Source organism: Stegodyphus dumicola, chromosome 7 (genome assembly GCF_044657685.1).
Source record: "Stegodyphus dumicola isolate Sdum_Otavi_A_Nest chromosome 7, ASM4465768v1".
In the NCBI taxonomy this organism is placed as follows: Eukaryota; Metazoa; Arthropoda; class Arachnida; order Araneae; family Eresidae; genus Stegodyphus; species Stegodyphus dumicola.
This window is the reverse complement of record NC_140774.1, coordinates 43,420,448-43,436,907: the sequence shown is the minus strand read 5'-3', so window position 1 is coordinate 43,436,907 and position 16,460 is coordinate 43,420,448. Positions and strand designations below refer to the sequence as shown.

Below are 16,460 nucleotides of genomic sequence, written 5' to 3'. Positions count from 1 at the left end.
AAATTATGCCAAGCATTAAAAAATATCTGTAATTTTGTTCTTTCATGATTCTGCAATTTTGGTGCACCCATCAGATTTTATATTAAAAATATCACTAGAATTCTTTGATGGATTTACTTTTGCGTCAGCTTTTAAGAAAAGCTGCTGTATGTCTACGTTTTAGTGGTTGCGAAATTCTAGTATCTCTTGGTTGACTGATAATGTACAAGTTTCGGGGAAAGAGGAGCATGGAAATATGATTATTTACTAAAGCTGTAATTTTGATACGATAAGTAATAAAGGTGAAACAAAATAATAAACTGTTTCAAATCAGAAAATTAAGAAAGAGTGCAATTTGCTATGTTAGCTCAATTTTTTTAGAATGTAATGCTTTCAACCTTTCCCAATGTTATGCCACCAAAATAAAGCCAGAATGAGCAACATCTCACTCCAAATAAATAGTATCTTTGAGCTTCACATATTGTTTACATGAGGTGGTAAAAAAGCTACCCCTGCAACACTGCTCGAGGACCAGAAGTATGGTTGTGGCCTAATGTCAGTACAACATTAATCATTGTATTGTCATTGGCAGTGTTGTGATTTCCTAGCCAAGTGTTTGAAAGGGACATTCAAAAGTCAAGAGAAAAATATTTCTTTTACATCATACCTTTTTACTTCCTTGTATGAAGTAAAAAGGAAGTATTGTAATCGCGGAAAATTTCCGGCATCATATTTCAACGAAAATATCCATTTTGACCTCTATCGAATGCAATTTAACGATGTTTTTGCATGACATCTGTACGTAAGGACAGAATAAAGAACTCTATTACCCCAAAAAATTGTAAAACTGATTTAAAATGAATTCTGAAGAGAACGTTTCCTGGCGTCTGTGCGTACGTACGTATCTTGCATAACTCAAGAACTAGCTGCGTCAGAACCTTGAAATTTTGTATATGGGACTGCTATAGCATGTAGATGTGCATCTCGTATTTTGGTTGCAATCGGCCGTACCAAAAATATATAAATATATGTATATATGCATCCACTCTGTTACTCGGCTCAGTAATCTCAGTTTCTTTATTCTTATATGTTTGTAAATAGTACATTTTTTGTTTTAAAAATGATTGAATTATGTTGTTCTTATCTTCCGGTTAGGGATTTTATGCCTTTAGTAAATCTGCATGCAATATTTTTAGAATTAGCAACAATTTAAGAGTTCTATAAGTGCCACTAAGCTTAATTGTTTTTGCCATGGTGGCCATGTTGTTTACATTTGAAACAGCAGAATAGTAAATTTGTTGCTAATCTAGAGGAAGTTAGCTTCACAATAACAAAGATAACACCTTCTTTTATTACTGCGAATTAAACCATGCTTAATCCATTGTGGAATTTATCGGAAGAAATAAGTATTTAAGATTTACTTTGTAATTTTCAATACAGATATTTTGAGTTTTTAAGTATTTTTGTCTTGTCGCGAAGTGAAAACTGAATTAATTGAATGAGAAATACTAAATTGTCCGTAAAAAATTGTTTCTTTTTTTTTTTTTTTTTTTCTTTTTTCTTTTTTTTTTTTTTGCTGTTGTTTGCTTAATTTCTTTTATACATTGTTTTAGAGTTATTATAGTATTTGAATAGAAAATATGGCAACGATTAGATAATTCTTAAGGTGATATAAATTTTGTGCATTCTGAGTTAAAAAATGAATGAAATGCAATGCTGTTAAGTGAACCTAGGGCCAGTGTATCACTATGGTAAACAAATATAGTGAATTTTAAAGAGTTCACTTATTCTATTGTGGATTATGCATTATCAACTAAGTAAATTTAATTCAATCCAATAAGTTTAAATGAAATGGAAGAAAAAATGCATACAATTTAATATTCCATACAAGGAAATCGTGTGGTGTACACATCAGATTTTTTTTAATTGTATTTTCTATTTCTAAAATTTGTAAGGGCAAAAAATTTTTTTACTGGTGGTCCAGAGGCTGTTAGATCATTTCAGATATTTGAGGTCTGAATTTTAGATTTTATACTGTGGTAATTTTTCAGGGTGCTTATTCAAAATTAGTAGTAGATATTGTGAATATGTTAGTGAAAAAAAATACAGAAAAATGAGTAGCCATGCATTATAAAACTAATCTATTCTTAGAATTCAATAAAATTTGTATGTGCATGTACAAAAAACTAACTCAATTTGAATATCTGAAGAGTATTCAAAAGAGATCGTTATTATATTCAACATATATATAATTCACTGACAAGCCAAAACATTGACCATCTGTACATTTTTCAATGAACTTGTCTGAAAGATGTGGATAGCATCTGATTAAGTGGATACTTTTAGAGTATTGTGAATATATTAACTAAAAAAGAAGCCCAGAAAAATGAGTAGCCACACATTATAGAATTAATCCATTCGTAGAATTTGATAAAATCTGTATGTTCATGAACAAAAAAACTAACCCAATTTGAATATCTGAAGAGTATTCAAAAGTGATATTTGACATATATATATAATAATAATACACTGACAAGCCAAAACATTATGACCATACCCTTATTTTTTCAATGAATTTGCCTGTATGATGTGGATAGCATCTGATTAAGTGGGAATGGTATTTTAATTGCTGCTGGAGAAGGTAAGGAACCATTCTTGCACTTTTGCTAGTGATGGGAAAGGCTGCTGATCTAAGCGAATTTGATAGAGGGCAGATTGTAGTGGTCTGAAGACTCGGAACGAGTATCTCCAAAATTGCACGACTGGCATTTTGTTTTCGATCTGCCGTTGGTAGTATTTATGCACAGTGCATAAATGATACTTAAACCAACAGTAAATGCCAAGGTGTTGGACAACCATGCATCATTAAGAAAAAGAACATTGGGCACTGTCCCATTTGGCACAGCAAAATTGGTGCTAGGCAATGGTCCAGCTAACAGCCGAATAAAATGCAGGTCCAAGTGCAAGTGTTTTGGAACACACAGTTTAGCAGAAACTGTTGGATATAGGACTGCACTGATGATATCTCGCTCATGTGCCTGTGTTGACTAAATGTCATTGTCAGCTATGCCTGCAGTGGGCCTGGGAACATTGAGACTGGACCATGGATAAATGGAAGACATGGTCAGATGAATCAGGATTTCTCATCGATGGTCGTGTCAGAATATGGCCTTCTTCCAGGCCAAATGTTGCCCTCCCCCCTGTACAGCAGGTCATAAACAGGCTGGTGATGGTGGTATTATGCTTTGGAGGATGTTCTCATGGTTGGCTCTGGGACCTTTAGTTGTGGTAGAACAGACCATGAAAGCTGCATAGTGTCTGAACATAATTATGGATCATTTGCATCCTTACATGGCACCTGTATTCCCAACTGGAAATAGAATCTTTCAGCAGAACAATGCACCATGTCACAGGTCTTGGATTGTGCTGGAGTGGTTCAAGGAGCACAAAGATGAATTACAATCAATATCCTGGCCATTTAACTCCTAGATCTTAACATGATACAGCACATTTGGGATGTCATGGAGTGTCAGCTGATAGCTGAAACACCACCATGCCAGAATATCTTGACTTTGTATGACTGCTGCATAGACATTTGGTGCAACCTGTCTCCAGTCATCTACCAAGAACTTGAGTAGGTGGTCATAATGTTTTGCCTCTTCAAGGTTTCTTACAGTATGAAATCCAAGATCTAGACTCGTCGGAACTTTGGTGTTTCTGCATATTAAGTGATCAGCTTAAATCTAGTAGAGGGCATGTAGAAATTTTATTAAACATTTCTTTCAATGTAAGTTGTTTAATTGCTTCACTTTTTGTACTAGTACTTTCTCTTTAATTCAGATATAATTTCTTGTTCAGTAACAAAGTTCCATTGTTCAAGTCCTGCAATTGCGGTGTTGAGAATTCCGACTAATTTGTGAATTGAATTTTTTTTTCATTTTCAGTAACCTCTCTGTCACTTTCTTCACCATTGATAGTTGTATTTTCTGGACCTAGAACCATACTACAGATTTTGTGGTCCATTAATTGATTGATGGTTGAAGCATTGAAATCTCAATGAAAAACTTCTGTTTTATCATCTTCATTTATTACCGCTTCTCTACATTTCTTTATAACATGCATTAATTGGGAAATTTCATCTTTGGTTTGCAATATCCGAAAACCTTCATATTTCTGGCTATCATCTCCATCATCCTCACCATGAAACATGGTAACTGGCCATATTATGCCAAACATTTTTTAAAGTATCTGGAAACTCATCCTTCCATGACATTGCGATACTCCACACAGCAGATTTTATGCTAAAATACTTCAAAAATTCTTGAATAGTGTTGCCATTATTCAAGAAATTTAACATGGACTTGCTAACTGCTAATTTGTATTTGCATTTCAGAGCGCACAGTATTCTGATATTCATAGGCTGAGTGATAGATGTACAATTTGGAGGAAAGAATAATATGGATACATTATCTTTCACTAAAACATTCAAGTGAAGTGTCATATACAGTTAACTTTCCAATGCCTCACATAATTTTGAGACAGATAAACCTTTATCCTCCCTTTTTTTCTTCAGCAATTCCACTTTTTGTTTAATGGACATTGAAACATGCTATCGCTTTGTAGATCCTGTTGCAGCTCCAGAATTAGAAACTCTTCTTGATGTTCTTCTTCAAAATTTCATGCTTTAATTTTCATAAAATTACTGTAATAACAGCAGTTTGCAAAAATAATAAGCTGTGTCAAAGCGGAAACTTAAGAAATAGTGCAATCTGCTATATTAACTGAAATTTCTTTGGAATCAGTAAGGTATAATTTTAGCCTAGCTTAACAGCATCGGCTATACATTATTGGCTCCATTTCATGAGACTGGCAACGAAAGACAAGTCATTTTGCTAAGTTTTGTCTTGCTTCTATTGCGCACTGAGACAATTAAGCCTGAATTGTACAAGTTTAGTTATTTTATAAGCTTAATTATTTATTATACCTCGCATCTATTTCTTGCACATGCTTAAAGCTCAGTCCCGAGTAAATAAATTCCCACATATACTTAAGGCTTATCGATGGAGGGACTAGACATCTTACTGCCTGATGCAGTATCTGCGGGTTCTAAATTCTGCTACCAAGCACCCAAATTGACTCCCCAAATTTTGGGTCCTGGTGCTTTTTTCTAAATTCTAAAAATTTTATCCCTTAATTTTGTTGCTCGGAGCTTCTGTAATTCTTGGCCTATGAGTACCATTAACAAAGTCTATTTTTAGCATATGGAAAGAAATTTTTATTAGATTTTTCCTCGTCAACATTTCTTAGCGCATTCAACTTAAATCTGTAACCATACTCTTTGTTATTGACCGGGTGTGAAAGAATAGTCCCAATGTAGCTCATGCATGTCATAAAAGGTGACTAAAATGGGTACCCAACATCTGGGGGAATAGCCGGGCACCCTGCCCTTGGGGATTATATCAGGGGACTGGTCCTCCAGGTTGGGGATTGGGCATGTGGCCAACTACCCCATGCTGTAAAAAATCTAACTGTTAAGAAATCCAAAGATAGAATTAGCTGGACTGCTTCTACTAGAAAATGACTTGGAAATGGCCTAAGGACTTTTCGTTTTGGAACCTGGAATGTCCAAATACTGTACTACAGTAGGAGATTGCAATTTCTTATAGAGGAATTTGACAAATATGATATGGATGAACTTGCCATTCAAGAAATGCGATGGCTTGGGGGAGGTACCATTGAGAAAAGAAATCACACGATTTACTATAGCTGTGATGTGGAAAAACATGTTTTTGTACAGGTTTCTTATTCAACAAAAGTTTAAAATGCTTAGTGATTGATTTTGTTCCTAAATCACCCCGACTTTGCAAAATTCAGCTAAGGGAAAAGTTTTTTAATTATAGTATTATCAATGGACATGCACCTACAGAAGGCAAGGAAGAGGATGAGAAGGAAATTTTTTATGAGGAACTTTTGGACAATGACTAGTACTTTTTGCTGCTGAACCCAACATGATAATTTCAAGCACTGTGTTCAGCCACAAGAGAATACATAAGGTGACTTAGCACTCACCTGATGGAGGAACCTGGAATGAAATTGATCATGTACTCATCGATTCTGGGCATTCTTCGGATATCCAGGATGTTAGAACTTATCGAGAGCACCACCTGTGATTCTGACCTCTTTTTGGTTATTGCTAAACTAATTGCTAAAATTTCAAATGCCTGAAAAATACAGGGAGAGAGGCAAAAAAAGTTTGATTGTGAAAAGCTGAAAAATGAGGCAGTTGAACGAAATTTCCAGTCCTCACTCAGGAGAACTAAGATCTAAAAACATAGCCAAACTGAAAACCGTGGAAAATAAGTGGAGACTTGATCATACACTCTGCTGACAACACACTGGGATGTATGGAAAAACCCAAATTAAGGGATTGGTTTGATAATGAATGCTTCCTTGTAACACAAGCAAAAAGAGCTGCTTATAAAAATATGTTCCAAAAGCTACGTTCAAGACTCACTGTTGAGGAATATAAGATATCTAGAATACCGGAGAAGAAGATCCATTGGCTTAAGAAAAGGCTTTTTCATGCCAATCCATTTAAGGATGTTGAACATCTGAGCGGTGCTTTCTATTGTGAAATTAATCTTGGCTGCAAAGATTTTAAACCTAGAACCACTGCCTGTAGAGACAAAAACAACATCATCCTAAATGATAGAAAAGAGGTACTTCATAGGTGGAATGAGCACTTTAGTATCTTGTTGAATGACCATATGCGAGATGGGTCTTCAACCTTCCTAACTACCTCTGTAAACACCGATAGTATCCTGCCACCATCTTTGGCAGAGAAGGAATTAAAAAGCTCAAAAATAACAATGTCCCAGGTCCTGACTTAATTACTTCAGAACTTATTAAAAGTGCTGCACGTCAAAACATGGAGAAAATACATCCCTCATCAAATCAGTTTGAAACCAAGAAGTTTTACCTGGAGATTGGTAACTGAGCATCATCTGTCCTATACACAAAAAAGGAGACATTTTGGAATGTACCAACTACAGGCAAATTGGTCTCTTTTGTGTTTTTTACAAACTATTTTCCAATGTACTTTTTAGTAGACTAGTAACTTATACAGAAAATTTTGTAGGTGATTACCAATGTACAGAGGAAGATCTACAGCAGAACAAATTTTGGAAAAAACTAATGAATATGGCATTGCAACACACATTTTTGTTGATTTTAAGATATGAGAGAATTTGCAATACCTGAAAAACTTATAAATTTGGTCACCATTACTCTTACTGAAACAAAACTTAGGGTTAAAATCTAGAATAATCTTACTGAGCCTGTTGTTGTTTCAAATAGGCTGGGACAGGGTGATGCACTGGCCTGCTTGCTTTTTAACCTTGCCCTGCAAAAAAAAAAAAAAAAAAAAAAAAAAAAAAAAAAAAAAATCATAAAAGACTCCAACATTAATACTTGTGGAACTATATTCAACAAGTCTATTCAGATTTTTGCATTTGCTGACGATATCAACCACTCTCGAGTCACTTAGAGAGGCATTTACATCTTTAGAGGCTGCAGCCAGCAAAATGCATCTAGCAATCAACCAAAATAAAACTAAATACATGCCATGTGGTAATAGCAGCAGCCCGTATTTTGAAATTGGGAATTACAAATTTGAAACTGTTAGCAAATTATAAATATTTAGGATCAGAAGTTAATACTACTCTCAATGGTTTAATGCCTGAAATCCATAGTAGAATCACAGATGCTAAACTATGTTTTTCTGGTCTCAAAAAATACTTGGAAGTCTAACTTCACTAGCAGAAATACGAAGATTTTAATTTACAAAAGCTTAATCAGACCCATTCTTACATTGATGAGACCTGGGCAATGGCAGAAAAAGCTAAAAGTATCATTTCTGTCTTTGAAAGAAAAATTTTTAGAAGAATTTTTGGTGGCATAAAATCTAACAATGTCTGTAGAAGAAGAACTAACTCTGAACTCTATAAATCTTTAAAAGAAATAGATATAGTAAAATATATAAGGAATCAGAGAATTAAATGGGCATGACACCTGTGCAGAATGGATGAAAATTGAGTAACTAAAAAGATCTTCTCAGCCAGACCATTCGGCACCCGAAAAAGAGGAAGACCTAAACTTAGGTGGTTCGACTGTTTGGAAATAGACTTAAGAATTTAAAAAATAACCAATTGGATGTCCATGGCCAGGGATAGAAGAGCTTGGAATTTGATTCTGAGGAAGGCAAGGGCCCATCCTGTCTCCTTTTTTGTGTATAGGACTCCTTTTTTCTCTGGCCATTGAAGAAGAAGAAGATACTCTTTATTATTCAATTACTAATATAAAAAAACATTGTTTAAGCATTGCTGCATGAGTCATTACCTTAAGTTGTCATGTAGGATAAGCATGCATTTGTTGGATAAGCATGCGGTGAGGAAAGCAAAATATAATAAATAATGATTCGCCAGGTTGCCATCATGGATATAAAATATTAGAAGGTGTAAAATCAATTATATTTCTGTGTACAGTGTTTCAGTTTTGAAATGTATGCCAATCAGATATGCAGCTATGGAGTCAAATTATTGATCACACAGATTTATGCTAAAATGATTCTTCAATAATGAGGTATTTTATTAAGTGCCAAAGTGAAATTAAGAATTGGGACCCTCCACATGGTTTTATTATGGGGTAAAAAATCAAATGCACATGCATAAAGCATATTTAAAGAAAAATTCCTTAAAAAAAAATTAAGGGGTTGGACGTCTGCATCTCGGACTTTGTCCTGTATATAATGTGGAATGTAATCCGTTTAAGATGGAATCAACAGGACCTTCAAGATTTAGTAGGCCAAAGTATGGATGCTTATTTTAGAGCATTCTAATTTTCATACATTATTAACTTCCCTGAATTATTATAATTAATTATATGAATACTAATAATATTTATTGCTATAAATGCTAGTTGATTCTAATGCATCTTCTGTAAAATATTTCATATTATGAATATATGTGTATGTGGTTATATTTTTAAACCTGTGAGAAACTACAAAAATGACCAAGTGCTGGTATTTTGTTCTGTGTTGGGTGACTAATGGTAGCGAGCATAAGTGTTCTATAACAATTTTAAATTGTGAAAATTTTTTATGCTGTGATTTTTGCCACCCATACTTAAATAGCTGCACATTTCTTTTGTTTGGTAACATAATTTAGTAACTGAAGAATTCAAAGTTTATTTACATGAAAAGTTGAAGCATTTATGTAGTCTGAAAAATTTAACTTTCTTTGTATTTATTTTTAAGGAATTATTTCATTCTATAAAATGTAATATTTGTTAAAAGCATTACTGATTGCTGTTGACTTTTCTCTTACAGGGTCAAAACAGGATATAATGCAATATCGCGCTTGGCATCCCTGCTCGGTTTTTGTTGCAAAGATGTGACTACCATGACTGAAAATAATACTCCTATAGATGTGACAGTTTTACCAGTACCTGTGGAATCCATGCTTTATTACTATGGCAGCATATCGAGGGAGACTGCTGAGTGGATCCTGTGGGACCGAGGTTGTCGGGATGGCATGTACCTATTGAGGGAGAGCAATTCTGATTATGTGTTATCACTCTGTTTCCAAAAAAGGTAATTATGTATTTTATTATGTGTGCAATTATTCCAGATGAAGCAGAGACGTAAAAAATGAAGTACTTTCAAGAAATTCATGGGTTTTGCTTATTTTACTAAAAAGCATTAATATAAAGATTGGTATTTCATATTCGTAAAACATACTATTAAAAGTTTCAAAATAATTATTGTACTTCTTACAATAACAGTACATTATTGTGGGTAATTAGAAGCTGTTCTGTTTCCTTTGCTTCATCAAATTAAAATTCATCTTTAAATATAATTGTTACTATATCAGATCAAGTTTGCCTTGCATATGGTATACCATACTCGTAACAACCTAGTGATATACTACATACTATGTTATACATACTATCAAAATTAAATGATAAGAGTAATTTTTTAATCATAAAAGTTTAGAAGTTACACTAATTTATGTTGTCAGAAATGCAGTTCTGTGCATGCAGGTAATGCAGGCAATGGCATAATTAAATAATCTAAGGAAAAAACTCAAAGAATTCTGTTTTTGTTATGGCTTGAACAGAGGCGGATTTACGTATAAGCTACACAAACTATACTACAGGGCCCCATTTTCTTGGGGCCCCACCAAAAAAATTAAAATATAGTATAAATAGTATTAAAATATATTATAATAACAGACTACTTATAAAGGGCCCCATATCTCGAATAGCTTAGGGCCTTATCAAGTCTGAATCTGGCTCTGGGCTTGAATATTAAAAGTGACAAATCTTTGGATCTCTTCAGTGTTTAAAAAAAAAAAAAAAAAAAAAAAAAAAAAAAAAAAAAGAGAGAAGGAAAAACTTTAAAAGGCAGCACTAATGTTAGGAAGTGAAAGTAATAACAGGGAGAGAAATCTGAAAAGTAGGGAGGATATGCACACTTATTTGGGGGGGGGCTAGAAATTACTGTTTTCATATCAATTAGTAGAAGATGCATTTTCTTGCAACACATAGTGCATTATAGATCATAGCTTTTAGAATTGTATGTTAGTGTAGTAAAAATATATTTTAATTAAAATGATGCTGGCTGCAACAAAATTTATATGATGAAAATTAAAGCTTCTGTATTCTTTTTTTAAAAGCTATTCAATTTTATTGACCTTTGGTGACAGCTTATATTAATAGAATTCTGTCAACTCTAAGAATGAGTTACTGTATAAATGTTGATTGGAGTAATTAAGTGCATTCTGTTTATGAATTTCCATATTTATCTTTTTTTTACATTTAGTGAAATGACCATATTTTTCATGAAGCTGGCCATTCATTTCATCATCAGGGTTGTATACTTAGATTTTCTACCTAGTGTTTATGTTTGGCATTAAATAGTGTTTTTATAACCAAAAAATACAAAAATTTTGCTTTTTGAATTGTGAACTATTATGAATAAATGTTTTTATCAAGAGATAATAAAAGAAAATTTTTTATGTTCTTTTCTTTAGCCACACATCTTAAATGGAAATAAAATAATCTTTTTTCGGGGGGGGGGGGGCAATTTTGTCTTCCATATTTCATTTTTTTTTTATTGCACTGAAATTCTCTGGGATCCAGAATCATCAAAACTTCAGTGATTCCAGATTTTAGATTATTAATTTAAATCTTGTATAATGACTTTTAGATATGGCAAAATTGGGCATTTGACTTACTGGTTAGGTCATTTAGATTAATACCCTTACACCCACTGAAGGACCAAAAGGGTGATTACATCCAACATCACTGTAAGGATGATCAACATGTTATTGTCCTCTTTGTGATTCCCTAGCCAGCAGGTGTTTGAAAGTGACATGTAGTAATTTTGGTTAGTCCAGGGAAAAAATGTGTGTTCGACATCTCCCACCTTTTTTTTACTTTTAATGTAAAGATCCAAAGTCCAGATGTTAGACTTGTATAGTATAGCATGTACAGAGGCTATTCACACATTTTTTAGATGATTTTGCTTTGCTGGAATAAAAATAAATAAAAATAAAAAAATAAAATAAAATTCTTCTGCTTGTAAAATTTTTTTTATTTTTTAAAATATAAATTATCATCTCTCCTTGACAGTTTTGTTTTCATGCGAAATGTCACTTTGAAGAAGAGATGAATGGAAGGCTATGTTTATGTTTTTTTTAACCCGTCTGTCCATATCTAGTTATTAAAAAATGTTGTGAAAGCTATGGTTTTTCAATATCTAAAAGCTGTGATAGATATTGTTGTCAACGATAAACAAAAGAAAAACGAAGTCAAAATTTAACTTCAAGTGGGAAAATTGTTCCAAAAGAGAAAACGAAATGTTTGGAATGTTGTAAAAGTAAGGTAGTTAATGTTAAAGTAAATCAGCCAAGCCAAAGGACAGTTGCAGAATCATTAAAATGCTTAATGTCAACTGTAATGTTAAACAGAATGATTAATGCTGATTTGAATCTGGAAAAGGCGAAAAATATAATGTACATAGTCTTTCTCATTGCCCATTGCAGAATTCTTTATGAGAAACAATCTGGACAAAAATTGAAAAAGTTGTCACAATAGATGAATCTTGGACGTATTTAAATGATTGCAGTAAGAAGAAATCTATATATTATCATAAAAGAGGAGAAAAAACTCTTAAAACATGGTTCAAGGAATCTAAAGAATGTTTTTCTAAGGAATTTATGATTGTTGCTGGGTTTTCATAAAATGGCAAATTAAAAATAAAGAGAGTGAAGAAAAATGTTAAGATCAACTCCACATATTATCAAAACATATTTTATACCCAATTTTCAAATATGAAATACCTTCTCTGGACACACAGTGTGATCAATCAGTTGAACTGCATCAAGACCAAGCAAGCAGTGACACATCAAAATACACTGTTAATTTCCGGAAAAAAATGGGTATCAAGGCTATACCTTTTACTTACATCCCTACTAAATCTCCTGATTTGTCACCAATGTATTTTTGCGGTTTTGACTTTTAAAAAGGCAGGCTGTCCAAGCCTCGACCTACAACCTCTTTAGACTTTAGAAAGCTGTTCATGAGCAATGGGATGAAACTTTCGACTCTACAGAAGGTTTGTCTTTGAAATTGTGGTGTAGAAAGATAGTGAAGAATAAGGATTATGAAATAGAACATTTAAAACATAAAAATTTTGGGTAATATATTTCTGTTCGTCTAAAAAATGTGCAAACAGCCTCTGTAGTGTAGTTTACTGTGGAAATTTCTGAACTGGCCCTTATGTTTGGTACTGTTTATGCATGCTATATTTCTTTTGACGGATAGGCATAATAATGGTATGATATTTAATATTACATTCTTCCTCTTGTTTCAAATAAATATTTAACTTGTTGCTATCTCAGAGATTATTTATAAAATAAGAAAATTAGAAATCTAACTATAACAGTGAAAACCATAATTTTAGTAATACTATTATAAAATTTATGATGTCAAAATATAAGTTATAATAATGAAAATCAATTATGTTTTTAACATTTTGAAATTTGTTGTGATTATTCAAAATAAGTAATGTTTGTGCAAAATTTTTGTAAATTGTGATATTGTGTACAAAGCTTTGCAAAGCCAGCAAAGCAAAATCTAATTATGTGGACTGTAAAACACAAAGACTTTTGGACTGAACATTTTAATAATTTTCAAATGTAATATTTTAATAATTATTAACTAAAATATTATCAAGGTTTATATTTTGCAGTTATGTAAATAATTAATTTGCTCAAAAATTTCAGGATTTGTATTTTTGAAATTAATTTTCTTCATTTCCTAATGCTTTAGCATTTTCTCTGTAAAAAAGCTTTTCTCTCACCCAGCCATTTTCTTCTTGGAAGGCGGGGGGAATATGTAAAATATAAAATATCTACATTTCAAATAATAAATTAATAATAGCCCTTTAACTTCCATTTCCATTCTAAATAACAGAGCAATAATTTTTGTAACTAAACTTCCTGAAATTTTGATGTACACTTATCGATGAAATCTAAGCCGGACATCTGGACATTAAACTGTCATGATCTGAAATGTAATCTGGTAAATAAAAGGTCAATCGCGTCATAACTCTCTCTTTTTGCTGGGTTGCCTTGCCACTAGTTTTACTTTTCTAATTTCATCCATTGTTTGAGATGTAAGCTGTATAAAATTGGGGGGTAAATAGTGCACCCACTGTGATGATGTGCATTATCAAGGAATAAAATTATATTTTCAAAATCAGCAGCCACATCAATCTTTTAGTGTCATCTTTCTATGTAGTACTTTCTTTTCATGTTATAATGCAGAAAACCACTGTTAATCCGTTGCAACTTAGTTTCAACAAGTCATTTTATTACATATATATATGCAGTTTAATGCACAAAAATGCTAGGCAAGATTATATATTGTATTTTAAAAAAAAATTGTTTTGTAATTACATACACATACATATTATATATATATATATATATATTTGTTTCAAAAGAATATAGTAAAGTTAAATTAAATTAAAAAAATTGTCTTGTGCCATTGCTGCAAGGAATGACATTTGAATTTAACAAACTTTCTCTATTCGTAAAAAGCAAATTTAAAGTTAATTAAATTTTAAAAGAAATTGAATTACAAATAAATGATTAATTATTGCTGCGAACTAATCTACAATATCATTCAAATCCTGAGAGCATATGTAAATCAAGTGCAAGTATCAAAATCTATGAATAAATATATAATTCCAATAAATTTTTTAATCCTAAAAATTTATAAAAATGCATAAGTGAATAATTGTTGAGCATGCAAGAGACAGACTATTAAGGGGAAGTTGCCTCCAAACCTAACATTATCAAGTAAAGGCTAGAATTAAAATTAAAGTCAATTAAGAGTATAAATATATATAGTATAGTGTAGTATTTTAGTATAGTATATATATAGTATAGTAGTATATACAGAACAAAGTCCATAATCCGGACTAGTCGGGACTTCGGGGATTCCGGATTAGGGGTTTTTCTAATTTAAATCTGTTAAGATGGCATGCAGAAATTATACAATTAAAAATATGAAACCGTAATTTATGAAATGAAGAGCACTTGTGATGTAAAGGGTATCAAATTTTACAAAAAAAGCTTAATATATATTTCTTTACTTTATTAAACATTTCTTTCAACGCGTGCATGCGTAAAGCACACAATACGCATAGTCGAAATTAGAAAATTGCAACCAGAAAACTATTTGATGTGTATTCATGATATTTATAATGACGAGGAAATTGATTTAAATTATATCGGAGTACATTGAGATGGAACACAACATTTAGGGAGGAATTATAAGCCGAATAAAATAAAAACATTTGCCCTGAAGATGAGGATAGTGCTGACAGATCACCCGGAGCAGCGTGAAATTGATAAACAGATTTCGGAATGGTTAGAGAAACAAATCATTAAGCCAAGCTGTTCAGATTACGCAAGTAATATCGTGCTAAGTAGAAAAAAAATGCAGTTAATTTAGTTATGTCTGGACTTAAACAACACTTAAAACCCTTTCGGAATATTTAATTGCCATGTGTGAAATAGCGAGTTGAGTCGCAGTTCTGTTGATGATTCATTCTTGATTATGTAATCAATGGGATACCCGATCAGAGTAGTAACAAAATTATTTTGTAAGAGTGTAAAACTATTTCTCAATTTAAAGAGAAATTAAAAATTTATGAGAAAATCCGCGGAAGAATAAGGGTTATTCAAGTACTAACACACAAAATAAAGCGTGCGCTATACCTAATAAGAGCAAAGAACCATGGTGTTATAACTATGGAAATATAGGGTGCGTAAGTGTATGCGCATTCTTTACGCACATGGCGTAAAGCATACAAAAAAAAAGTTAGGGGCTTTGAGGTTCGGATTATAGATCATTTTGGATAATGGACGTCCGGATTACGGACTTTGTACTGTATATAGTATTAGTAGTACAGTCAAAAGTCTTTAATCCGGACTCGTCGGGACTTCGGCGATTCCGGATTATCGATTTTTCCGGATTATAGATCATCAGTTTAAATCTGGTAAGAAGGCATGCAGAAATTATAAAACTAAAAATATGAAACCGTAATTTATAAAATAATGAGCAATTATGATCTAAAGGGTATCCAAATTTACCAAAAAAGAAGCCTAATATTTATTTGTTTACTTTATTAAACATTTCTTTTAACGCGCGGATGCGTAAAGCATACCTTACTCATAGCCGAAATTAGAAAATTGCAACCAGAAAACTATGTGATTTGTATTCGTGATATTTATAATGACGAGGAATTTGATTTAAATCATATCAAAGACGGAGTACATCGAAATTAAATACTACATTTAGTAAGGAATTATAAGCCGACTAAAATAAAAACATCTGCCCTGAAGATAACGATAGTGTTGACAGATCAACTTCCAGTTCCTTGCGCGCCGCGACGTGCCCCCCCCCCCGCGCAGAGCAGCATGAAATTGATAAACAGATTTCGGAACGGTTAGATAAACAAAGGATATGCTTTTATCCATTTTTTGTAGCAATTCGTTTTTTGTTTGATGGACATCGAAACATACTTTCGTTTTCTAGATCCTTTGGGAGCTCCAGCATCGGAAATTCTATTTGACATAATCGAAAGTTCAAGCTTACTTTTAGAAAATTGCTCTTACAGTCTGCAAAAAATAAGCCGGATCCAATTTGAAGATTAAGGAACAACGCAATTATCAACATTAACTGAAATAGATAATTAGATAATTTTAGCTTATACCGTCCGTTATACATTAAACGCGCACGCGAAAACGTATTCTGCACTTGCGCAGATGCATATGCGCAGTCGTAAATGTCTTGTGCGCACGAGTAAAACGCCTATGCGCATGCGTCGATGCAGCGCATGCGCAGAA

At 32.7% G+C, this 16,460-nt stretch overlaps 1 protein-coding gene across 2 annotated transcripts in view; it reads left to right on the top strand.

The window, feature by feature from the left end:
* Positions 1-16,460, top strand: part of LOC118191196 (uncharacterized) — a 107,876-nt gene that overhangs the window by 12,878 nt on the left and 78,538 nt on the right. For both annotated transcript variants that reach the window (XM_035362030.2, XM_035362088.2), the window contains one exon: positions 9,365-9,628. In XM_035362030.2, the coding sequence (XP_035217921.1) occupies positions 9,365-9,628 (264 nt within the window). The remainder of the gene's footprint in view (positions 1-9,364; positions 9,629-16,460) is intronic.